This window comes from Petaurus breviceps, unplaced genomic scaffold (genome assembly GCF_028583685.1).
Source record: "Petaurus breviceps papuanus isolate PSGF00001 unplaced genomic scaffold, PetGlider_PUasm1.0 208, whole genome shotgun sequence".
NCBI lineage: Eukaryota > Metazoa > Chordata > Mammalia > Diprotodontia > Petauridae > Petaurus > Petaurus breviceps.
Window position 1 is genome coordinate 29,730,812 of NW_027185852.1, and position 24,054 is coordinate 29,754,865.

The following is a 24,054-nucleotide window of genomic DNA, read 5'->3' on the forward strand; positions in this document are numbered from 1 at the left end:
TAAACAGGGAAAAGAAATCATAAGGAACTTGCCAAAGTTGTACTATTAACATTCCTATATGGAAAAACAATAATTGTAACTGATGAAACTTTTCTCAGTATGAAAATAGTTGAAGGGAATAGAAATAGAAATATATATATAAATGGTCTTTATTGGAGGGTATATAGGCATATGATTACATATGTGAATGTGTATATATATATATATATATATATATGTTTACAGGTATACATAGATAGAGGGCACAGGACCAATTTAATTGGAAGGGATGATACTTAAAAGGTGAAATTAAGAGGTGAGAGAGGAATATAATGAGAGGAGGGATGGGGAGAGACAGAATGGGGCAAACTATCATATAGAAGAAGCAAAGGAAAATGGGTACAATGGAGGGGAAGAACAGGAAGGCATAAGGGAATGGGTCAACCTTATACTCATTGAATTTGGCTCAGGGAAGGAATGACATACAAACTAAATAGGGTATTTCACCCTATAAGAGAGTAGGGGGGAAGGGGATGAGAGGAGGGATGATGGAAGGGAGGGCAGGCTGGGGAGGGAGGGAAGTTGGAAGCACACACTTTTGAAAAGGGACAGGATCAAAATAAGGAATAGATCAAGTGGGAGATGGGATAGGAGGGAGGGAAATATAATCAGTCTTCTATAATATATCTACTATGATAATGTTTTGCATTAGCTACACATGTACAACCTATATTGAATTGCTTATCTTCCCAGTAAGGGTGGGTGACAAGGGAGGAAGGGAATGAATCTGGAATTCAAAGTTTTAAAACCAAATGTTTAAAAATATATGTATATTCTATTATTAATACTATTTTACATGTAATTGGGAAATAAGAGGAGAGGATATCCTGGGGGACTGCTATTTTGGGAAGGTGGGTAGGGAAAAAACGGGAAGAAAATTTGTAACTCAAAATCTGGCAGAAATGAATGAAGTAAGCCAGAACTTAATAAAGCATTTGGAAAAATAGAAAGGGAGGATGAGGGAGGATATAAGGAGAGCAGATTAGGGGAAGGGGTATTCATAGGCTCGATACCTTGGGGTGGGGGCAGGGAAAAGATGGGGAGAAAAATTGTAATTCAAAATCTTGTGGAAGTGAATGTTGAAAACTAAAAATAAATAAAAGATTTTAATTAAAAAAAGAATAGGGCCACCTAGGGGTGGCTAGGTGGTGCAGCGAATAGAGCACTGGCCCTGGAGTCAGGAGGACTTGAGTTCAAATCCTGCCTCAGACACTTAACACTTACTAGCTGTGTGACCTTAGGCAAGTCACTTAACCCCAATTGCCCTACCTTCCCCCCTCCAAAAAAGCAAAAATATATATAAAAAGAATAGGCCCATCTCTTTGTGTGAGACAAGGATGACGAAGATTCTGCCTATTGTACTAATCTGAGCATGAAGTGATAAGAGCCTGCCCCAAGGTGGTGGCAAGGTCAGAGGAGAAAAGCAGATGTATTTGAGAGATGTGGACAAAGTAGGATTTGGTATGAGAAGGCAGAGGGAGAAGTAGAAAGTTAATAGATTAAGGTCAGATGAGGGAATTTTGGAGTTACTGAACATGGAAGGGATACATTTGTGCGAGGCTGAGGTGGGCTGGAGGAGGTAGGTCTTGGGGAGTGAGTGTGTTGGGAGCCTGAGTGGTTTGAAGGAGAGTCAGTACATACGTTGAAGAACCCTAATTGTAGAGGAGAAAAAAATGGTGAGTCAGGCACTGGCCTCTGAGAAAGGAAGGACAGTAACCACAAGGATTTTTATTAGGTGGGACTTTGAGGAGGAGAAATTACTGAGTAATGATGGCAAAGGTAGAACCTGGAAGTGACAAAGGGGAGCAAAAAGTATTTTCATTCCCTCTTCCCCCTGCACACACACACATACCACACAAGCATGTGCACACACCCTGCACACACACACACCCTGCCTCAAACAGTGAACCAAGGGGAATGAGTGAAAATGCAGCCAAGACTGAAAAGGACGGCTAGGGAGGCTCTATCAGCAGGAGGGAGGGAGCCAGATCTCACTGATGGCTAAAAGATGGAAGACATGAGAGAGGAAAAGAGTTAAGATAAAAGCAAGTTTGTTGCCCATGAAACAAGCATTCCAGAGGGCACAGCAGCAGCATTAGCATTTGGTTGGGACAGTTAAAGGGGATGGGAATAAAGAATCCAGTGGGGGATAGGAAATGGGTTTGGATTTTACCTACATAGATGCAGAATCATTGGAATGTGTAGGGTGGTCCCAGGTGGGAGTACATTGATCTCTGAATGAAGGGCCAATTCCTCCCATATGAGGCTGGGGATCTCGCAGGAGACAAGCTGTACAAGCTGGAAGGCCTGAATTCAGATGGGAGGTGGTTATGATGGGTGGGCACTGAACAGTTAAGGGATTGCCCAGGATCTCCGTCTGTCACAGGCCATCCAGTCCAAGGCCCTCCTTTTATAAATGAAGATGAAGCTCAGGGTCATAGAGAGGGTCTTCCAACTCAGGTCTATGATCCCCTGTTTGAGAAGGTAGGAATGCCATGGGGAGAAACAAAAGTTGGAAGAATGAGTTGTTTAGAAGAGGATGGTGACTTCAAGGATGACCAAGTCTAGAGCTCAGCATGGGAACTGGGCACAGAATTGAGAGGGGACAGAGGTCATGAGACTCCCCAAGGGGAATCAGAGAGCCTGGGGGTCTGCAAAAGTGGAGGATTTGGAGAGAGCATGAAGGGGAAGCAGAGGGAATGGTCAGAGAGAGAAGGAAAGCCAGGAGAGAGTGGTGCCAGAGAAGGCCCACTCCAGCAAGATGGCATCTGGAAGGCCAGGGACACTTGGGCCCAGCCTCAGCCCCAGTGCCCTTCCCTCTGCTGGGGTTGCCAGGCACCAGAGTTTTGTCCCCAAACACAAACAGGAGGCCTTGGAGACCCAGCCTGGCCCAGGCACCAGCCCTGGGCTCAGCCTAGTGACCAGGCTCCACCCAGGGGTGGCCAGTCAGGCCTAGCCTCAGTCCATTTCTGTTTGCTTCTTTGTCTCTCTACTTTCCTCCTGTCTGGCTAGTCCTTCGTGTCAGCCTTCCAGTGCTCAGGTTCTCTGGGTCTGCAGATCTTGGCTGCTGTCTCTCTGTCTTTATCTCCCTGCCTCTGTGTGTCTCTCCCTGTCTCTGTCTCTCCCTATCTCCCTGCCCCCGTGTGTGTCTCTCCTTGTCTCTGTCTCTGGGCAACTGGCACAGAGATGGCATCAGGGCCAGAAGAGCCAGGGGAACAGGGAACCCCAGGATTGTTTGCTTGCTCAGCCTGTGACATGGTTTTTCCTTCAAAGACTCTCCGGGACAGTCATGCCTATCGCTTTTGCATTGGCCACCTCACTCAGGGGGCACCCAGGAGCAGAAGGAAGAGCCGGGCCCAGCCCTCAGCCTCCCTCCCACTTGACAGAGAAGTGAGTGGCAGCCCAGCCAGCTGCTTGGGCCCTCCCATCCCCACATCCCCTGATTGACCTAGAAATATGGGGAGTGGTATCCAGCTCCACCTGCCTTCCCAGGATCCCTACCTCTCCCAGGGATGGGATCCAGGCGGGGTCTTGTGACCCCTCGGCCTGGATCTTGTTGCCAGGGCCAGTCACACCAGACCGAGGAGCAACTGGAGACCCACAGAAAAACCCCAGGCCAGAGGGAAGCCAGCGGAGCCACCCTGAAGAGGCTGACAGATGAGGTGCCCCTTCCCCAAACCCCCAGACCCAGGAGGGCCCTTAGGGGCTCCCAGAGTCCATGTGGGTCTCTGCCCTTCTCAACTGATTTCCCTTTACCTCCATCTCTCCTGTTTCTGTCTCCCTCTGGCTGTCTGCCCCTTTCTGCCTGGAGCTTCATCTCAACTCTGTCCCCGTCTCTGTCTCTCTCCTCCTCAACTCCCACAGACCTACTCTTGGGAGCCCCAAGACAAAGCCAACAGGCTCCCCTTCCCCCTCCCCAGGTTCAAAGGCTTCGGGTGTCTCTGCAAGAGATGGCCCCCCAGAAGGTGAGAATCAGAGCAGGAAGGCCCTTTGAGATCAACCACTCACTTTAAAGATGGAGAAACAGGCCAGGGAGGTAACATGCATACTTAGGGTCACATAGCTATAGTTGGAGATGGCCTCCTGTGGATGTGGCTCTTGGGCAAGGCTCCCTAGGGGGCTGGGGCCATGATGCCCTACTGGAACCCCAAGTTCCCAGAGAAGCAAGAGGCTGGGGTGCCAAGATCCCCAGCCCCAGGAAGGAAAGGGAAATGCTGCCCTGCCTGGACACCGTTGTCTCCTCTTCAGGGCACTGCAGGCTCCCGGACTCACCTAGAAGCAGCTTACGCTCGTCGTCTGGCAGAGATTGGAGCCCGAACTCGGAGTTTGGAGAAGCAGCGGGAGGGTATGGCTAGGACTGGGACATGGAAGGGGATGAAGGGGGACAGATGACCCCTCTGGCCAGGACTTGAGTGTCCTCTGAGCACCAGGAAGAAGCCAAGTCCCATCTCGTTAGTGACTGGGAGAGTCGGTCTGGGCTGGAGCTGGGAGGGCTAGCTGCCAGCCATAAACTCCTCCCCTCATGCAGAGATCAGGCAGCAGCTTGGGGGTCTGGCTGGGGATGGTGCTGGCACCAGCGTCCTGGAGCAGGTGATGCTGGTGATCCAGGCCCAGGAGAAGAGGATGCAACTGGCTCTGGACACACTAGGAGAGCGTGTAGAGAAACTGCAAGCACGGTGAGCCCCTCTCCCCCTCACCAGGGGTCAAGACCCAAAACCGCAGGCAAGAGGGTGCTCACAGCTGGGGTGGGGAGAGGGTTGGGGCCTCCCCGACCCCTGTAACCCATCACTCCCTTCCTTACTTGCCAGGTCTCAGCCGGATCTCCCAGCAATGAAGAAGGTGGAGGAAGGGCCTGTCCTCAGCCTCTTGGCCCTACCAGCCAGCCAAGGGGTCTTGACTTCAGAGATCCGGTGAGATCAGAGGCCTGAGAGAGAGGAGGCTGGGCTTGCTGCTTGTGTTGTGGGCTCCTGGGGCCACCAGGAGGCAAATTAAACCCAAGGAGGGCAAGGCAGCCACCCGAGGACTCACAGCAGGAAGGCAGGAGAGCCAAGGCAGAGCTGGGAGGGTGGAGGCCAGGCTGGGTCCCCACTGACCAGGTTTTAAAAGCTCTCTCTGGCTTTGGAATCAAAGCACCTGGGTTTGAATCCTGGCTCTGCTCCCTGGGGACAGAAAGGCCTTTTTCCCCTCCTGGGGCTTTTGTCTCCTGCCCTGTAAACAGAAAGCACTGGACCCCATGGCCTCTGAGGCCAAGACTGAGAATCTTCTCCTGGGAACCCAGGCCCCTGCACTCCCCCAACAAAGATCATGGATGGAGCCTGACTTCCTCCTCATAGTATCAGTGAAGGAGCTAAGGCCCAGGGAGGGGAAGCGCTGAGAATCACAGAGGCAGGGAGAGCTAGTGCAACCCCATTTGACATATGAGGAAACTGAGTCCCAGGGAGGAGAATGGACTTGCCCGAGGTCATCCAACTATCTAGTTAGAAATAGAATTTGAGCCCAGGTCCACTGACTCCCACAGCTAGTGTTCTTTCCCCAGTGCTACTCTTGGCCAAGATCACAGAGCCAAGATTCGAACACAGGCTCTTTGATCCCAAACCAAACCTTCCCTCTTCCCAAGATGATAACTCTTATCTTCCCTCAATGGGGAAACTGGGCAAGGCCCGAGAGGCCTTCAGCAGCCTCCTCTTCCTGCTCTTACCCAGGGCCCTGCAGATGTCCTACCTCCAGGCCGGGGGCAGAGACCCTCAAGTCCTAGCCAAGCTATGGGAGCTGCACCTGGAGGCTGCGCTGCTGGAAGGGAGGGCTCAGAAGAAGCGTAAGTGGGCCTGAGGACCACTGAGGCTGCCTGGGAACTGGCCCCAAGGGGAGTCGGGAAGGGTGTCCTGGGAGGGAGGCCCTCATGTATGAGAGGGGAGTGGGAGAATGGAGAGGGCTTCCTTGGGACCTGGGGAGGTTCCCCTCACTGGGTACCTTCAGTGTGGGCGGGGGGCTGCATGGCTCTGTCAGAATTCCTGAGATTTGGGGATTGTCTTCCATCCTATGGGTCCTTGGGAGTCATGGAAAATGATGGAGCTGGGGAGATGCACACCGGAGCTCTAGTCCAAGCAGGCAGGGAGGCCTACAGAAATTTGACCCCAGTGAACCAGGTTTGGGGCTGCCAGAAGGAATCAGAGTTCACTGGTCCACAGAAGGCAAGGCCCCTGCTGGGCCCCAGACACTAGATACCCAGCTGCAGGCCCTAGAAGCTATTAATGGGCACTTGGAGACTGAGATCCTGGCCCTGCAGATGAAGAGAGGACCCCAGAGAGCCCAGCAGGGTGAGTACCCTGGCCCCCAGACCCTGAGGTCTCTGACAGGGTTTACCCTGCCCTGGCCAGGCGTCCCTGCCAAGGGACTCAGGCCAACCAATGCCCAGCCAGCCAGGGCAGGAAGGGGAGGAGAGAAGCAGCCCTGGGGGGGGGGCCCTAAAGCAGAGCCAGCTCCCCATCACAGGAGACGTCCTATAATCTAGGGCTGTGCCCATTTTACTGACAAGCAAACTGAAGTTCAGAGACTGCCCAGTGGCTTCCTCCTGGTGATCTCCCTGGTCTCCCTCTCCAGCACTGGCCGCCCTTCCACATCTTTTACCACTGTATTTACACTGTATATACACCTAGTTACTTACAGAGACTGGGAGCTCCTGGAGGCCAGGGACCATTTCTGTGCCTTTCTTTGTAAATGTAGCACTTAGCACAGTGACCACACATAGTAGGTGCTTGTGGACCCAAGGACTGATACAACCAGAAAGTGACGAAGCTGGGATTTGGGCTAGGGTCTTCCCGAATCCAGGCCTAGAGATGTGTCCCCAAGCCCCACGGAGTCAGGAATATGAACCCAGTGTGTGTGTGACTCTGGGCAAGTCACTTCAGCACTGTCTGCAGATCAGGGGAGCCTGAGTTCAAATCCAGCCAAATGAAAATACCTACCTCCCAGGATTGTTGTAAGGATCAAATGAGATAAAGATTATAAAGTGCTTGGTGTAGTGCTTAGCACATAGTAGGTGCTTAATGAATATTAGCTGTTATTATTATTCTTATTTTCCTGAGTTCCGATCTACCCTCAGACAGAGCTGTGTGACCCTAGGCAAGTCACTTAACATCTGTCTGCCTCAGTTTTCTCAACTGTAAAATGGGAATAATAATAGTGCTCACTGCTCAAGGTTGTTGTGAGGATCAAATGAGATATTTATAAAAGCACCTAGCCCAGTGCTGGGCACACAGTAGGTGCTTAATAAATATTTGTTTCCTCCCTCCCTTCCTTCCCTCCTCCCTCTCTCCCTCCCTTCCTTCCTTCCCTCCTTCCTTCCTCCCTCCCTTCCTTCCTTCCTTCCTTCCTCCCTCCCTTCCTCCCTTATCTCCTTCCCTCCTTCCTCCTTTCCCTCATTCCTTCCTTCCTTCCTTCCCTCCCTCCTTCCTTCCTTCCTTCCTCCCTCCCTCCCTCCCTCCCTCCCTTCCTTCCTTCCCTCCTTCCCTCTCCCTCCCTCCCTCCTTCCTCCTAGTGCTCTAGACAACCCTCTAAGGCTCAGAATTGCAGAGAAGTTGCTAACCTGCATTGAAGAAGGAATTTCCTCTCCTGGGAGTTCCTTGTTTCAGTGAAGTCACAGGTTCAGTCTCTATCCCTACCAGCATTTTCACCCCCATTTTACAGAGGATGAAACTGAGGCTCAGAGTGGTTCAGGGATTTGTCCAGTCACCCAGCTAACCAGTGTCAGAAACAGGATAAATGTTGTTGTATTTACCCTCCCCATCCCTGCCTTCCCACCACCTCCCTAGGCTTGGTCCCTTCCTTACAAAGGCAGTCCTAAGTCAGAGCCTAGACATGAGCACTTTCTCCCTCTATGTTGACCGAGGATGGTGGCAGGGTCCAGCCAAGCACCATGTGGCCCAGGGGGCTCTGAGCTAAGGAGTCACCATCCCAAGCCCTCAGTGGCTTTGGGGACCTACCCAGTCCCCCCAAGCAGACCTCAAGCTCCCCAAAGCTAAAGCCAAAACAGTCTGTCAAAGCCTTCTAAAAGAGGCCTAGAAGAGGAGGACCAGGACCAAGGTTTAGATTCTGTCTCTGCTGTGTGTTCCCCATGTAACCCTGACAAGTCACCTCAGTGGAAGGATTCCCTACCCTGTGCTCAGCCCAGAGGGTGCAAAGTCCAGGCCCTCGAGGAACTGAGAGTCTCTGGGTGTAGGGGTGGGGGTGGGGGTCAGAAATAGAGGGGAGCCCAGCCAGGACCCAAGGACACCAGGAAAGGACCCATTGTCATTGACTCAAGGTGGAGATCAGGGGAGACAACTCTGGGCCTCAGTTTCCTCATCTGTACAATGGGGGATTGTACTGGATGCCCTCCAAGACCTCAAATCTATGTTTGGATTGGGGAGAAGAACCTTTTCCAGAGCTTGGAGACACAAGGAGGGGACCTGGTGGCCTGGGATGCCTGGGAGTGGCGAGGCAGATGAACAGAGGTGAAGGCCATGGTGGCCCATGCTCTTCAAGCAGAGGAGAAGCAGGGCCTGGGGAGATGGGCACCCAGCTTGGAACCCTGTCCCCACTGGTCAGCTGGCAGCTCCCTGTGGGCGTATGGTGTCTTCTGGCAGCCCAGAGTGCTCCCAGACCTGGGACTCTTCCTCCTCCTCCCCCTCTTCCTCCTCTTCTTCCTCCCCTTCCTTCCCCTCTGCCTTCTCCTCTTCCTCCCCTTCCTCCTCCCTCTCTTCCTCCTCTTCCTCCACCTCCCCAGCTCTCTTTCTCTGAACTCAGCCTGTGGGGCCCTTTCTGTGGCCTTTAACCCCCCTGGCTCCAGCAGAGGATGTCAGAGCCTCTTCAGGGCCTTCAGAGCCCTCGTTTCTGCCCTCAGGCCCACGGGAGCCCCAGCCTAAGGAGGGGATTGGCCTGCTCCGGAGAGGAAGAGGAGGCTCTGCCCGCCTGCCACCCCCTGTGGCTCCCCCTTTGCCACCCCCACCCCCAGGACCCCCCAGAGACAGCCCTTTCTCAGGCATGATGGTAAGGATTCTGTGGTGGGAGAGATGAGAACCCCAGAAAGAATGAGGCCCAAAGCTGGGAGCTAAGGGCTCTGCTCCCCACTAGCAGGTTCCTGCCCTGATTTGCCTCAGTTTCCTCAACTGTAAAATGAGGATTTGGGGCAAGTTGACCTGAGGGGGACCCTCCTGGATTCTGTGTTCCATCTCCCTCTGCTGTGGAGCAGGGCTCTTTCTGGCCCTTCCTAGGCTGGGGCAGCCTGGAAGGCTTCCTGGAGAGGGTGTGTTTGTCTCTGCTGCAGGAGACCACAAGAGCCCCAGCCCAGAGCCATCATCTCCTGCCCCCGCCTGATGTGCTGGGCCCAGCTCCTTATGACCCAGGGTAAGGCCTAGGTGGGAGGGGAGGGGCACAGGGAGGGGAGGACCCCTGCCCTGACTGTCCTCCTCTGTCCTGCCCAGGGCTGGGTTTGCCATATTCTACGACTTCCTGCTGGGACTGGAGCCCGAGTGGTCACAGGTGCAGCTGGTGACAGGGCTGGCACGGGATGGGCAGGAGACCGGCCACAGCACTGCCTTACCCCCCAGTCCCTGTCTGCCGCTGCCCCCCACCCCAGGAGTACCCCTGGGCAACTGTGCCATCCTGGCAGCCAGGCAGCCTGTGCCCAGGTCAGTGACAGTCCCTCCAAGCCTGCTTGGGTGACCCTGGGCAACTCAGTGTCCCTCTCTGACCCTCAGTGTTGTCCTCTGACATCTCAAGGTCCCACCAACCCTAATGTTCTAGACCATTTGAGTGAGAGTCCTAAGGGTCCATGGCCCATTCTAGCATCATATTTTCCTTAGATGGGATGACTAGCCACAGTCCTTGTTTTGGGGACTGACCATGATGAGTTCTTCCTTCCCCAACCCCTGGCTGCCCCCACCCCAACAGGTTGCATCCCTCCCAGGCTGTGACCCTGGTCACAGAGCTTCAGGCCTGGGGCCTTTGGGACAGAGGCCAGGAGCCAAGGCCCCAGGCTTGGACCAATGTACAGCTGTTTGACCTGGAGCAGAGAGTGCTGAGTGGACGCTGGAGGCTGCCTCTGAGAGCCCTGCCCCGGGCACCGGGCCTTCACCCCAGGCAGCTCAATGCCATCCCTCAGGTGTGTGGAGGCTCCTAGTGGTAGGAGGGGCAGGAAGCCTGGGCCCTGAAGCTCCCAGCTCAACATGGCCCTCTTTCCCAGGCTGGCCAAACTGAGCTCTACCTGAGACTAGTAAATGCAAGAGATGCTGAGATCCAGGCGTTGGCCAAGATAGACCCAACTCAAAGCCGGGAATATCGCTACCTGCCCACGGTGAGCAGGAATCCTGGGGACCAGACATGGGTCTGCCTACCAGCCTGGGGCAAGGGCTCTGGGAACCAGGTCCCTGGGGGCCTGGCTGAGTGGGGGCGCCAGGAATCGGGATGGCCGAGGTCCATGACTGGCATGCAGGAGCTGAGCAGTTGAGATTGGGTACCCCTTGAGACAGGCTAGGTCAGACAGCCATTGTTTCAAGACCCTGACCCTGTCTGCACTCCCATAGGTACACAACTCAGCCTCCTTGGAAGACAGCAACCTGTCCTCCCACTTCCTGGGACCCCCCAGCCTGCTCCCCTCCCTCTCCCTATCAGATGGCTTCAATGACCCTCCTCCTGCTTCAGAGTAGCCCACACAAAGACCGCTGATATAGCAGCTGGAGGCCCCTCCCAACTCTTCTACCAGCCTAGGGTCCTCATCTTTAAAATGAGGTGGCCTCATTCCCCAGGGCCCTTCCAGCCCTGCAACCCTCCAATTCTATGGTTGCCTGAACCCAGAGAGGTCGCCTGCCTCACCTCACTACCAGGAAAGGTCCTTTGCATTGCTGAGTGTGTATGTATGTGGGGGTGGAAGTGTTGGAGTGTGTGTTTGGTCAGCCCAGTGAGTTTAGGTGGGGAGGGAGCCCTGTCCAGGGCAGTCTCAAAACCATCCCCAATGAAGGGGCAACTCAGGGCCATATGCTGTGGGTTTCTCTGCCTGAGGAATCCTCGGGCTCAAGGTCTGCACCCTTGAGGTGGGGTTGGGAGAACAGAAGCCAGGCACCAACACACCCAGCTGAGAGAAATCATTTAGGGAAGCCCAAGAGTGGATGGAAACATGCTTAGATCTGATTCAGAACATTGGCACTCAGCCCTGGTATCTGGGAAGCCCAGAACAGAGCCAGGTCCTACCACCAGCAACTGCCCTTTATAAGGAAGGTCCATTCATCACTGAGTAGACACGTGACTCCAAATCCTCCAGTCGGTGGTCTCTATCCAGAGAAGGCTTCTTCAGAAATGCAGATACATCCTGTCCATGCCGGTCCTGGGCACAAAAAACTTTGGCCTGACCATCCATGTGGGAAAAACCAAGTGGATGATGAATGCTTATTGTCTCTAGACTATGCATGCAGGTAGGATGGACATCAATTTATATCTGAGACAGACACTGCAAATGAGTGAGTCCAGAAATGACCAGGAGGAGGAGAGTGGTTAGATGTCTTTGGGAAGTTGCATCTACTTTGAATGAGCCCAGATTCCTCCTGCCTTCTTCATATCAGAATCCTAGCAATCAGTGGTGACACTGGGAGCCTGGGGCGGGCCAGGAAGGTCTAGCACACATGCAGCTTACAAACATCTGTCGCATCCTGCTCCACTAGCTGTTGTGACCTGTAACTTGTCCTAACAGACCTTCAACATCCTCTTCTCCAAAATGGGGCTAATTCCTGTAGCTCCTCCCCCATGGGGCTGCCTTTGGAAAGGCTCAGCTTGAGACACTTTATAAAATGCTTTGCAGACCTTGAAAGACGCAAGTTGATTCTCATGGATTAAATCAGACTGTCCTATGAACCTACAAAGCCTGTCACAAGGAGCACCTGGGAGAGAGGGAGGATGTGGCCAAAGCCTCCTGAGCCCAAGCCCTTTGCTCCTTCCCCACCCAAGTCCTCCCAAACCCCATTCATTCACTAAGGAAACATTTTTGTCTTTCTCCCCCCACCCCACCCCCATTCCAGACTTAGTGAGCTTGGGCAGGTCACTTATTTGCCTGTCTGTATGTTTCCAAATCTGCAAAACAGGAACCCATTGCTTGTTCCAATTCATTCTCATTCACTGAATGCAGATTACCCTGAATGTGTGTGGCCTGAACTTGGGCTCAATGAGTTGGTAAGGCCTCTAAGAACAAGCCCTGCTGCTTCCCCCCGCCCCAGTTCCCCAGGGGCCCCTGGACAATGGTCTTCCATTACATTCAGGCACAGAAGTTTCCTCCTACCAAAACACCTACCCAGAATTTATTAGAAAGCTTCCCATCGTTTTACTTCATCTGAACCTCCCAACAACCCTGTAGTTGTTTTTGTCCCCATTTCATAGATGGGGAAACTGAGGCTGAGGTTGACTGACTTAACCAGGTTACACTGCCTGAATCTGTCATTTCAGGGCCCCTGTTCCCACCCACCCTCTGTCCTGACCCATTATTGTCTGCACACTGCTTCTCCCACACACCTGACTCAGTGCCCACTTCAAATGCCCTCCCCCTTCCTCCTTCTGAGTGCCCTTCATCATATGCCAGGGGTGGCCCTGTCACGTGGCAGGGGCTGGCTCCCCCAACAGGCACTTGGGCTGTGATGCTGGTGTCTTAGGATCTGTCTCTTGGACAGCCCGGGGTGTGTGGGGGCCCTCAGGAACCTGGCTTGCTCCTCACCAGTTACTGGTCATGGCCAAGCCTTTAGGCACCTTAGAAGCTCCTAAGAGTCAGGCACTGTGCACTGGGCTGATACGGTGACCCCACCCACCCTGCCCCCTAGGGACCTTACTTCTGAGTTAAACTTAGCACCCCGTGGGGAGGCTGGGACTTACCTTCATGAAATGTTTTGGAGCAATGGGTCTCCTGGTTCTTCCCACATGCACACCTTGCAGTAGCTGTCCCCAACTCTACAATGCAGGCCTAGTCCATAATCCCTCAGGCCCTAGACAAGCAGGCACACTTGCTGGCCCACACCCCCAGCTATCCTGGACTATGGTAGTCAGACCCACTTGCCATCATCCTCAGGGGATTTATTCATTGTGGGCAGGAAGCAGGACTCCTGGCCTTGGGCCTGAACCTGCACACCTCCCATGGTACCATCTAAGGTCTGTACCCAGCCTGGGGTCAGGGAAAGGGCATGTCGAACCAAGAGAAGCCGCCCAGCCCTCCCTGCATCACCTGATGATCAGCCCTTCCAACATGCCCACCTTCCAGGTGAAGGAAGCCATTTGGTCACCCTACCCCCAGCCCCAATTTATTATGTTGCATTATACTGAGGACAGAAACCATTTCATACTAATCTCAATCCCAGGGCTTGGTAGAGTTTAGCATTTAATGTTCCTCAACCAACTCACTAACATACGTTTTAACTCATCTCACCATGCAAAAGACCCATGGAAGACTCCCCTAAAGTCATTTTTGTTCAGCTGTGTCCAACTCTTCATGACCCCATTTGGGGGTTTCTTAAGCAGGTTCTGGAGGGATTTGCCATTTCCTTCTCCAGCTCATTTTACAGATGAGGAAACTGAGGTAAACAGGGTTTAAGTGACTTGTCCAGGGTCACACACCTACTAAGTGTCTGAAGCCAGACTCTAGGCCTGGTGCTGTGCTATGATGCCACCTGACTGCAAGGTTACTTTAAGCCTCTTTACATACAGGAGCATGGGGACAGGGTCAACACTGCTTCCTTACAAAGGGGGTCACTGGGTCTACACCCCTCCCACCTGACTCTGGCCACCTGCTGAGCCATGATGATGCCTGAAGGGAATGGCCTGGGTCTCTCTGGTTCTTCAAAATTCCCAGGCAGTGACACCCCCTCCCCCCATATTTCCTCCTTTGAGAGGCCAAGCAGCAGGCCTGGTCAGGCAGGGACAGGTGGAAGCCATGGCCCAAGTCAGAAAATCATCAAGTCTTTCCAGTACCCCAAAGCTGAGGCTGAGAAATGAGGAGGAAAAGCCCCCTCTGGGAACCTGAGGACTGGGGTGGGAGGCAGCCAGAATCCATCTCTATCAGGACACAGGCTCTGCCTTGGGTGGTGCCAGAAGGCATAGTCACTATTAAGAGAAACCATCCACACTCCAACCTTTGCGTACAATCTTTATTGAAGTTATACAAAAGAGTCCCCAAAAGTGAAAAAATACATTATATACAAAAGCATCGTCCTTCGAGAGGAGGGTCCTCCCGCCTCCCTCGGTGGAGGGAGTGCTCACGCGGTGCTTTGTACAGTGGCAGCTCCGGCCTCAGCCTATGAAACATGGACAAGAGTGAGTGACCGGTGGTGACCCCCTCCATCCCCCTGGAGCAAACAGTGCCCCAGACTCTGCCTCTGCTGTTCACTACTTACCTCTGCCTCCATATTTTCTGTAGCCTCATTCTGAGTGGTGGTGGCATCCCCACCCCCATCGCCATCCCCACCCCCACCATTGACAGCTGGCTCTTGTTTTGGCTTCTTGGCCTCAGCTTCCTTCTGGGGACTCTCTTCTTCGGGTTTCCTCTGAAAACAGAAGTGGGAAAGCTTCAGTACCCTGGCTCCAAACCGACTCTGAGTTAAGAAAACAAAAGTATCCCTTCTACTCCGATGCCAGGATCCCAAGGCACAGATTTCAGGACAACGGAGCATCTTGGAGACCTCGGTGGAGACCAGAAAGATGGACAGGCACCGAGCAAGGCTGCACTTTTAAAAGACTGAGCCTCTATAGAGGCAAGTCCCCTCCCAACATCCCGACTAAGAGCAGGACTTCTCCCGGCTCCCACTAACACTTGTGTCTCTTCCAGGGAAAAGAACACCGTCTGTACAGGTAATCAGGAAGGCTGGAGGAACTGACCTTTTTTCTGACCAAGTGAGAAATGTCAGTTACACAGTTGGAAGACGTTGTAGCAGCGCCATCTGTGGGTCTTCTGGCCACAATCTGTCACAAGCCAAGGACTGAGTTAAGCATGAGTGAAGCCTGGGCTAGCCCAATGTTACCACTAGCCAGCCCCTGGAGACTTACCCCTGAGGTTGAGGAGTTCCCACTGCTTGATGTGAAACCAGATGCAGCCTGAACCTGAAAAAAAGGAAGGCCCTGCTCTCACCGGCTCACCACTCAGCCTGAGAAGCAGAGGGGATGGGACCCGCAGCACTCCCTGCTTTCAGACAAGGCCTAGGAATCGGGTCACTGGCCAACACCCCCTTCCTGAGGGCCTGGCCTGGAGCCCCTGACCCACAAATCCTGCCATTATTTCATGATCACAGTGGCCATGCTGCTTTGAAGGCCCCAGGCCCGGAGGTCTGCATGCAGGCCTAGGTCCTGAATGGAGAAGTCAACTAGGAAGGGGGCGCTCCATGCTAAGCTTATAACATGAGCCCCACAAGAAACTGGGCCTGGGGGCAGAGTAGACCAAGGGGAGGCCCAGGCTCTGCTCACCATGAACCTACCAGGGTGGCCTTCAGAGCCAGTTCGGCAACATTTCCACTGCTCTGGGACTCCTTGGCATCTTCGATCTTCTCCTTAATCTCGGGGAGCAGCTCCTTCAGCTCCTCTACCTCCTTCTCATCCTCAGCAGAGGGCATCTCAGCTGCCTTTATCCTTTCGTTCAGCATGGCTGCAGAGACAGACACGCCCACTCTGTGAGCCAACGCCTTCCCCACACCCAGAGTGGAGAGGGGTCTGCTGGGGGTGTGTGCACATACTCACCCAGCCTCTTCTCAATGACATCCACAGACTTGGTGAACTGAGACATGGCCTCGCCATACTGGCTATTGTAAGAATAGGCCAGGCCCAGTTGGTAATGGGTCTCAGCCAGCAGCCGGTCATGGGCCTCCAGGTAATTCTGCTGGAGGGCAAGGCAGGCCTGGAACTCCTCTATGGCCTGGCTGTAATTTTCTGTAGAACAAATGGGTAAGTTTTAAGATGACAGCCATCAAGCCTGCCTGGCTAACCAGGCCTGGCACTGAGCCTGAGCCAGCCCCAGCCCAGCCCGGCCCACCTCTGAGGGTTGGAGGGGAGTGCCCTGGCTGCTCAGGGCTGGGGTGAGCAGAGGGAGATGTTCCCAAGGGCTGCCCCTCCTCTTCAAAGCCCCCAAGCAGCAGCTTAGTTACCTGATTCCACACTCACTTCCCCCAGTTTCAGGTGAGCTTGAGCCGCGTTCAGCTGGGCTTCCTTTGTTTCCTGCCTAAAACAAGAGGAGCAGTGTTGTTAGCAGGGGCAGCTCTCTCCTGACAGGAGGGAGCCAAGGGCTGCTCCTTACCTCTTAAAGATGATCTTTGCCAAGTCTAGCATGTCCCAGGCAAGCTCCAGGTTTCCAATTTCCTCCTCTTCATTCTCCTGAGGAGACAAAGAGGAAGTCAGGGAAGTCATGCCCCAGCCAGGCCCCAGCCTTTGTCATGAGGCCAAGTGTGCGCTCACGCACGCACGCACGCACGCGCACAGAGCCCACCTTGTTTTCCAGCTTGGAATCGCTCCCATGTTCTTCTGTCTCTCTCTCATTCTCTTTATCCTCCTCTTCAGAGCCTTCTGTTTCTACAAGTAAAAAGCCCTCCAGAATTGAGAAGCCATGCGTAGGTGGGGCCCTGGGATGCCACCCAGCCAACCTTCAACAGTCCACCACGCCCTCCAATCCAAAGGTTGCAGCACTTCAAATAACTCTGTAACCGTGTCAGCTGCACTGGAGCTTCAAGTTAATCTTGGTAAAGGAGAGAAGCTGGACTCTACAGAGGCAGGAGGTAAACCTGTCTTTAGCCCGGGAGATGCACAGCCTATCTGAGGTCTAGGGCTGGGGAAGAGAAGCTGGCCACACCCCCATCTGCAGAAAGAGCAATCCCTAGGATGGGTTGTCAAAGCTCAGGTTAACTCACACCTGAAGGGCCCGTCCCCTGGAAGTGTAAAGCTGGGGTCTGGAAAGGCCCAAGACCAACACTGGCCTCTTGCATGGCCGCTCAAGGGCCAGACAATTACTCAGTTACTGCCAGCTCACTCATCAGACACTCCCACAGCCTCTGGCTTCCTTGCCCACACAGTCTGAGAACTGCTCTTCAGCATGTTCTGGGTCTCCCAGTGCAGGGCAGGGCATCCCACTAATCTGCTGAGACTGGAGCTGTCTGAAGGGTGACCACCAAGGAGACCAGGCTGCTGGAATACTAAGAGGGGCAGTCCCAGGTTCCATTCTGCCCGGGTAGTGCCCAGCTGTCTTTCTTTATCGGGCTCTAAAAGCACATTTCTAAGGGTCAAGTATAAAGGCAGACAGAGCAAGGGCCATGATCATGAAAAGGAGTTCTACGAGGGAGGGCAGCCTCTTTCCTGGAGGTCTGACAGCAGAGGACAAGGCCCCCACTCTTGTCTGGGTGCAAGCACAGGGCTCCCTGCCAATGACTTTGTAACCTGCCGTGGCAGTGCCCCTCAACACAGCAGAGGGTGCTGGCTATTTAAACATTTTTCACTCCTTGCTAGCTACAACAGAAACCCCTCTTTACTTGCTTAGTTGGCAAATGTAGCTTCTATTATTTAAGGGTGCAGTCAGCCAATATGGATCAGACTGAACCCACTCCAGCATCTGTTCCAAAAGGCTTGGAAATCTGGAGTAACTGGGACTTTCTTGGATTCTCTAGATCTGAGCTGGTCTGAAGGCGCCCTCACCCTCTGGAGTAGTTTGGGAGGGCCTTAACCAGGGGTCTGCTCTGAAAAATCTCCTGGCCAAGGTGCCCCTTCATCCCTAGTGCTTCTAAAGGAGGGAGGTGGTAGGACAAGAGAGTGGCCAGATCTCCAGCCACTAGGGTCACTGACACACCCCCTTCTCCAATCTAGAGGAGGCTCAGCTACCCCAGAAGTCTGAGCCAGCCTGCTGTGACCCTTTCCTAGAGGCAGCTGGTAGGAGGAGAGGCTAGAGTCAGAAAGAGCCATGTTCAGATCTGGCCCTGGACACTTAGTAGCTAGGTGATCCCGGGGCAAGTCACTGAACCTGTCTGACTCAGTTTCCTCAACTGTAAAATGGAAATGATAAATAGCATCTATCATGCAGCATTGTTGTGAGGATCAAATTATACTTTGAAAGTACTCTGCACAATGGATGGCACATAGTAGGGGAATAAAGGCTTGTTCCCTTCCTTCCTTTCTAGAACAGGCCCAGAAAAAGAATAAGAACCATGGGGAGACAACGGTGTGGCCAGCTCCCCATCCCTCCTTCCCAATGAGGGCAGCCCGGGTGGCCTGGAGGAACTGGGGAGGCGAGGGCTGATCTAGGGGATGTTCAGGGGAAACCGAGGGAACAAGACCCCCATTAATGGCAGCGTTAGACGACCCATTCAGCAGTAGAATCCTCAAATGACAACACACTGAGGGACCGAGGGAATGAATTTCATCTACGTACACTGTTCCATTTGCTCTTTTGCCAATTGTAAGGAATGTACAAAACAATTACAATTGTACAAACAAAAACAATTTTAAAAAGTTACACAAAGGCTCCAATTAAAGCAGGTGAGCTAGAGCAGGGAAGCAGGTGGAGGAAAAAGCAGCAGCAGCAGCAAAGCTGGGAGGGGGCAAGCGTGCCACGCCCTTCCTCCCGCTACAGGGCAGCAGCAGCATGTCTGCGTATCATGGCCTCACTCCTTCCACAGACCAGAGCCCTCCCAGTCCGTGGAGAGCCTGCTTATGTGCGCCCAATCTGGGGATTCTACTGTGCTGACCCTACTTCCTAAGACGGATGTTAACATTTGAACAACCTGGAGCATGCAAGTGGACGTCCATTCAGCATTCTCTGCCCGCCTGGGTGCTCGGAGGCTCTGGCCCAGCCCTGATCTGCCCGCCCCCAGCCGGCGTCTCCATGGCAGTTAGTAAAAGCATTAGTCTGAGCCAGCCAAAGGAGACTTGTTGCTTCCCAACCCCCCGCTCCAGTGGGCTCACAGCCTGCCTTCAGCTCCCACTCTGGCCTCCCTGCTCCTGCTCCAAAGGCAGACGGAAAATCCTGAATGGAAGGCTGACTTTCCCCACATTAGTGAGTCAGGTCCATCACCTTCATCCCCCCTCGGCAGTAGGCCTGGCCTCCCTGTTACCTTCTCCCTCCTCCTCCTCCTCCATCAGCTCATCTTTCTCTTCAGGGGGTGTTCCTAGAGCCACCTGGTCCCCCGGGCCCATCTCTGGCCCATCTCCAGCTGTCTTGGAGTCTTCTGGGAGGTCCTTGGGCCCCTCCTGGGCAGAAACAGACTCTTCTGGAGGCGCGGCCTCTGTTGGAGGCTCAGCATCAAGGGCAGAGTTCTCTTGTGTGTCTGTGAGCTCCTTAGTAGTCTGGTCTTCTGAAGGAGCTGCCTCCCCTGGGTCAGAGGGTGTGCTGTCTGGACCCTGCATGGGAGGGGTTGCAGGCTGCTCTTCAGCCTTGTCCTCGCTTGGTGCTGCTGCCTGGGCCTCACCTGAAACCTCTGCCGGCTCCTCATTAGCACAGGCCACTTTCTCCTCTCCTTTCTCAGCCTCGGATGCTGGGGCTGCCTCTGCCTCCTCCTCCCCTCCCCCATCTGCTGCCTCTCCTTCCACCCTGACTGCAGCTCCCTGCTCTCCCGTGGTTGGCTGCTCTTCAGGAACATCCCTGGGCCTTTCCTCTGTTCTTACAACTACCTCACCCTGTTCTTCCTCAACTACTGCTTCCGCCTTGGCAGCCTCCTCTTCCTCTAGCTTTCCATCTTGGGGGGCAGCAGCCGTGGCTCCTGAGTCTCCTGCCTCAGGCTCCTCTGAAGCAACTGCTGCCTCAGACTCCTGGGCTGTGCTTGGGATCTTCTCAGGGCTCACAGGGGCTGCTTCTGCCTGGGCCTCCTCCTCTTCCTCTTTCATCTCGACATCAGCTCCTGTGCTCTCGGCTTCTGCTGGACTTCCCTGGGCTTCCCCTGCAACAGGGGCAGCCAGCGCCATCTCCACCTCGGCCTTCACCCCAGGAGCCTCGGCCTGGGCTTTTGGGGCTACCTCTTGGTCCTTCGTGGCATCAGAGACCTGTTCTTTCAACACGTCCCTTGCTCCCTCTACATGGTGAAGGAACATGAAGCATAAACATTTCTTCTAGTTTAATGATAAAAGGCATAAATGGAAATGAAAAAATAATCCCCTTTAACCCTCAGCCTGGTCAATGAACTACAATGGAACCATGCCCTTGGAAATATAAACCCAAATAAAGAGAAGCCGGTCCTAGCCAGCAAAGCTGCTCCTTCCAAAACAAGCCCCTCGCGCTAAGCCGCCGCGATGGAGTCAGCCAGATTTAAGCACAGGCTGCCAAGCTGTTCCAGGCCCAATGAGGTAGTAAATGGAAAGAGTTCTGTCAGCTTTTAAGTGCTACAGAAATGTGGGTCATCAGTGTTATTAATTATACTGTTCTGGCCAGAAGCCAACTCTTCCCTGCCAGTGCCCACCAGGGCACTCAGGCTTCAAGGAGAGCACATGGGAAGAGACTCTCTCCTGGCAGTTATTGAGCGCCCCCGGCTGGTTCAAATACAGGGATCGGGGCAAGCTCTGGATTGCAGCATTGCTCCAAACAAGAAGGCCCCCAGGAGCGCCCCGGCTAACAAGGAATTCATCTACTTCCTCCAAAGGGGGAGCTGAGATCATCTGGCCTTCCCCAGGCGCCAGCCATGAACGTCTGAGCGTTGCCTGGACACGTGGCAGCAGACAGCCTTCAGGGAAGGCGGCTCTAGGAGGCGGGACATGCAGCGCTACATACCCTCTACGTTATCAGTACTCTCTACCACAGACTGATCTTCTGCTCTCTCTCCATCTTCATCCACTGGTACTCCATCCAGGGCATTTCCTAACACACCATTCTCCATTCTAGGAGGAGAACAAACATAGAAAGTACCAAGATACCACAGCTGGGCTCCTCCTGAGGCCAGGACTAGCAACACCCTGTGCTGAGCTCAAAATACAGCAGAGCAGAGTGCCAAGTGTAGAGAGCAAAAGGGTTAGTGAGCACTGGGGGGAGGGCAGGGGGCGCAAAAGCAAGTGCTGGAGCAAACGGATGGCTGCTGGGGGCTCTGGGCACTGAGGTCCTGGTGCTACATTTACTGCTGAGATTTCAGAAAATAACCATGGGCCCTTCCCCCTCCCAGGGAAGCAGTGACAGCCAATATTAGGGATGCCTCACGTGTAGAGTTGGGGGGTCTTAGCGACAGGCTCCCAAATGATTTCCCCATGTACTTCTGGCCTGGGGCCCTTCCAACCACACTGTTCCTCTCTATAAATGCTATGAGCACTGCCTGCCCTCTCAGAGACCAGGGCTGTGTGAGGTACCTACTTTGCCGATTCTGAAGCATGGTAGCAATCCAAGCTACCGTCACAGTCAACACTGGCAACTGACCAGAATTAAGTTGTTGATGGATGACTTATTAGCTCACGTAATATAAGAAACCACTAGATTTCTAAGTTGCTCAGTCTGACCTAATAGATTGAAAACCCTTGCAATTCTGTGGGTGGCAGTGTGGCATGGGCAGCAGCCCCTGGCAGGTGGCAAGACAACATGCCAGCCTGCTATGGCAAAGGAGGTCTTTTCCAGGGTTCCCTCTACCAGTGACAGCCCGAGGAAGCCCTGTCCCCAGCCCTTGAAGGAACCAAGGTATCTTATGGCCTTGATTTTACCACCTAATGAAGGGTCCTTGACCTCCATGTCTACCCACTTCCATCAAGCTTGCACAGTGGGCTAAGAAAGATGCTCTTTCATTCCAGACTCATCAATTCCAGTCCTTGGACAGATGAAAGCACATCTACCTCTCCATTTCTATGGCTTCCCATCCAGAACCAAAGCATCTGCATCCTGCTTGGCCTCTATCAAGCAGCCGCTCAAAGACTTTGACAACAACTCTGCTCATCCTGCTAACTGGGTCCTCCTCCTACCCCCACCATGTGCCACCTTGGTAGAAGAAGGTCAAAGCTCCAGTGCCCTCCATGCATCCCAGGCACTGAGCCTTGGAAGACATACCTTGCTAACTCCAGGAGAGATTTCCCATAGTAAAAGAAGGCTTCTCCACACTCATTAGCTGTCTCTCCGTATTTCTTACCCCTAGAGAGGAAAGGACACATGGCAAAAAAATAAGAGAAGCTCTCTCACCTACAAAGCCAGCACCTCAAGCTGTGCTTCCCCTATGTCCTGAGCACTCGATGTAAGGGGAATGGGAATGACGGGCGAACAAACAGGCTGGACTGTGGTATGGGCCAGAGGACAGGTCCTGAAGCCAGAGCAGCCTTGCCCTCTTTGACCCACACAGAGGCAGTGCCAAGGGTTTTCATCACCAAGGCAAGTATCTAACACTGAATGACAGGACAGTGACTCCTTCAAGTCCCCTGCACTACAAAATTGACTTCGATAGATATCACTGAGTAAGCCCCTGGCACCATTTCTCATTTCACTAGGGACAGACGCCTGAGGACAATGCCATGTAGGCAGGCCTCATTTGTGCCCAGTGCTAAGGGGCGGGACACAGCTTAGAACAGTCATACACTCCAGTCAAAGGGCCCCCATCCAAATGTTCTGGGTGCTCTCTGTCTGATGGCTGGGCACAGGACAGGATGGGGAAGAAGGCATGAAGTCAGGGAAAGTAACTCAAGCCAAAGGCATGAACAAGGAGGGGGAGATGACAAGGGAAGACAGAGCTTAAGAGATCCTTTGCCCTATTAACCTTCAGTCTGCCCCTCTCTACTCAAAGCAAGCATCGATACTTACAAGAGACTAGCTGCCTCCTGGAATGCATTGACAGCTGCTGGGATGTCTCCCATCACCAGATGTTTCTGGCCCAAGCCCAGCAGCTTCTTAGATTCACTATCCACATCCAGGCTGGGGGGGAAGGAGAGACAGATACAGGAAGAGAAACAAAAACCAGATACTATGGGTCAGAACCAACACCCACACCGTATAACAGCAGGGTCACTGAGTCCAGCCTAGCACCACAAAACCAATCCCCACCCCAATCCCCAGGGGGAAAAGAAAGCCTCCTGTGTCCTAAAGAATGTTCCCCCTAACCCAAACCCCCCAGGCCTTCCCCCTCCATTCACATCCACTAGCTTGCCACATTCATCACCTTTTAAGCCAAAAGCTTTGTGAAACCCCTCCAATGCTAGTCACTAGAACAACGTGTTTAGAAGTGTGCCCCCTGCCACCAAGCCCCTCCACATTAGAAGGCAGGGCCCCACTTGCACCAGCAGTCTGCAGAATGAGCAGAACACTAGTGCAGTCTCAGAATTCAGGCTCTGGCATGGGAGCAAACTCGCCTGGACAACCAGAGGACCATCTTACTGGACATCTAATATCAGGAGTAGCAACCAGGAAGAATGCTCAGGCTAGGCCTCAGGCCTCTTCAGCTAATCAATTCATGTGTGAAAGGCTGACTGCCTGGACTGAAGTTACCAAGTTGCGTTAGGTGACCTTGAGCCTTTACTTACCTGGCATCACGTACCTCGGTGGCCGTGAGCTTTGGGAGGGACTCTGACTGGTCTTGTGGTTAAACATCAGCTATACCCTCATCTCCAGAGCAGACACTTAACTCTCATCAGTGTTAGTGGTTAGTACATACTAGGGGTTATTGAATGAGCAAAGGAGATCAAATCCCTCTAAGTTCCTGGGGTCAATCAAGTTCATCCAACACCATCACTATTCCTTCAAATCTTTAAGGAACCTCATCCTGACGGTGACAGAAGGGGTGCCCTCACTCTCGGTCAGACTGAAGCCAGCTCAGCTGAGGGGCAGCGGCCCTGCTCTTCTCCCCAGTGAGACAAATCAGTCAACTACATCACTGCTGTAATCTCCCTTGGAAACGCCCCCCTCCAAACCACCCCTGGTTTTCAAGCTGCCATAGTTTCAGGCTAAAAGGCCCAACACGCAACCAGCCACATCCAGGAGCGCTAAGTGAGAACAAGTCTTGTACCAGTGCTAACAGAAACCCTGGAGCCAGCCCCAAATCAGCTTCTGAAACACAGATGCTCAGCTTGGAAAAATCAAAGGCAGATTTCCCAAGGGTTTTT

The 24,054-nt window shown here is 53.3% G+C and overlaps 2 protein-coding genes across 2 annotated transcripts in view; one reads left to right on the forward strand and one right to left on the reverse strand.

Moving 5' to 3' along the window:
• The first annotated feature begins 3,225 nt into the window (after positions 1-3,225).
• LOC138165217 (coiled-coil domain-containing protein 17-like) lies at positions 3,226-10,724 on the forward strand. The gene is made up of 14 exons (XM_069093334.1): positions 3,226-3,429; positions 3,603-3,701; positions 3,960-4,004; positions 4,288-4,384; positions 4,568-4,715; positions 4,848-4,949; positions 5,742-5,854; positions 6,228-6,356; positions 8,921-9,066; positions 9,344-9,423; positions 9,501-9,707; positions 9,970-10,180; positions 10,262-10,372; positions 10,602-10,724. Exons 1-14 carry the CDS (start codon positions 3,226-3,228, stop codon positions 10,722-10,724), a joined length of 1,815 nt encoding a protein of 604 aa, XP_068949435.1.
• A 3,454-nt stretch (positions 10,725-14,178) lies between these two features.
• Positions 14,179-24,054, reverse strand: part of LOC138165397 (nuclear autoantigenic sperm protein-like) — a 131,932-nt gene continuing 122,056 nt past the window's right edge. Inside the window, exons 4-16 of the mRNA XM_069093699.1 lie at positions 22,760-22,870; positions 22,019-22,099; positions 20,768-20,874; positions 19,122-20,075; positions 16,514-16,596; positions 16,325-16,401; positions 16,176-16,249; positions 15,772-15,960; positions 15,513-15,679; positions 15,088-15,141; positions 14,920-15,003; positions 14,439-14,588; positions 14,179-14,339 (exon numbers count right to left, since the gene is read on the reverse strand). Of these exons, the coding sequence (XP_068949800.1) occupies positions 14,301-14,339; positions 14,439-14,588; positions 14,920-15,003; positions 15,088-15,141; positions 15,513-15,679; positions 15,772-15,960; positions 16,176-16,249; positions 16,325-16,401; positions 16,514-16,596; positions 19,122-20,075; positions 20,768-20,874; positions 22,019-22,099; positions 22,760-22,870 (2,170 nt within the window). The 3' untranslated portion in view covers positions 14,179-14,300. The remainder of the gene's footprint in view (positions 14,340-14,438; positions 14,589-14,919; positions 15,004-15,087; positions 15,142-15,512; positions 15,680-15,771; positions 15,961-16,175; positions 16,250-16,324; positions 16,402-16,513; positions 16,597-19,121; positions 20,076-20,767; positions 20,875-22,018; positions 22,100-22,759; positions 22,871-24,054) is intronic.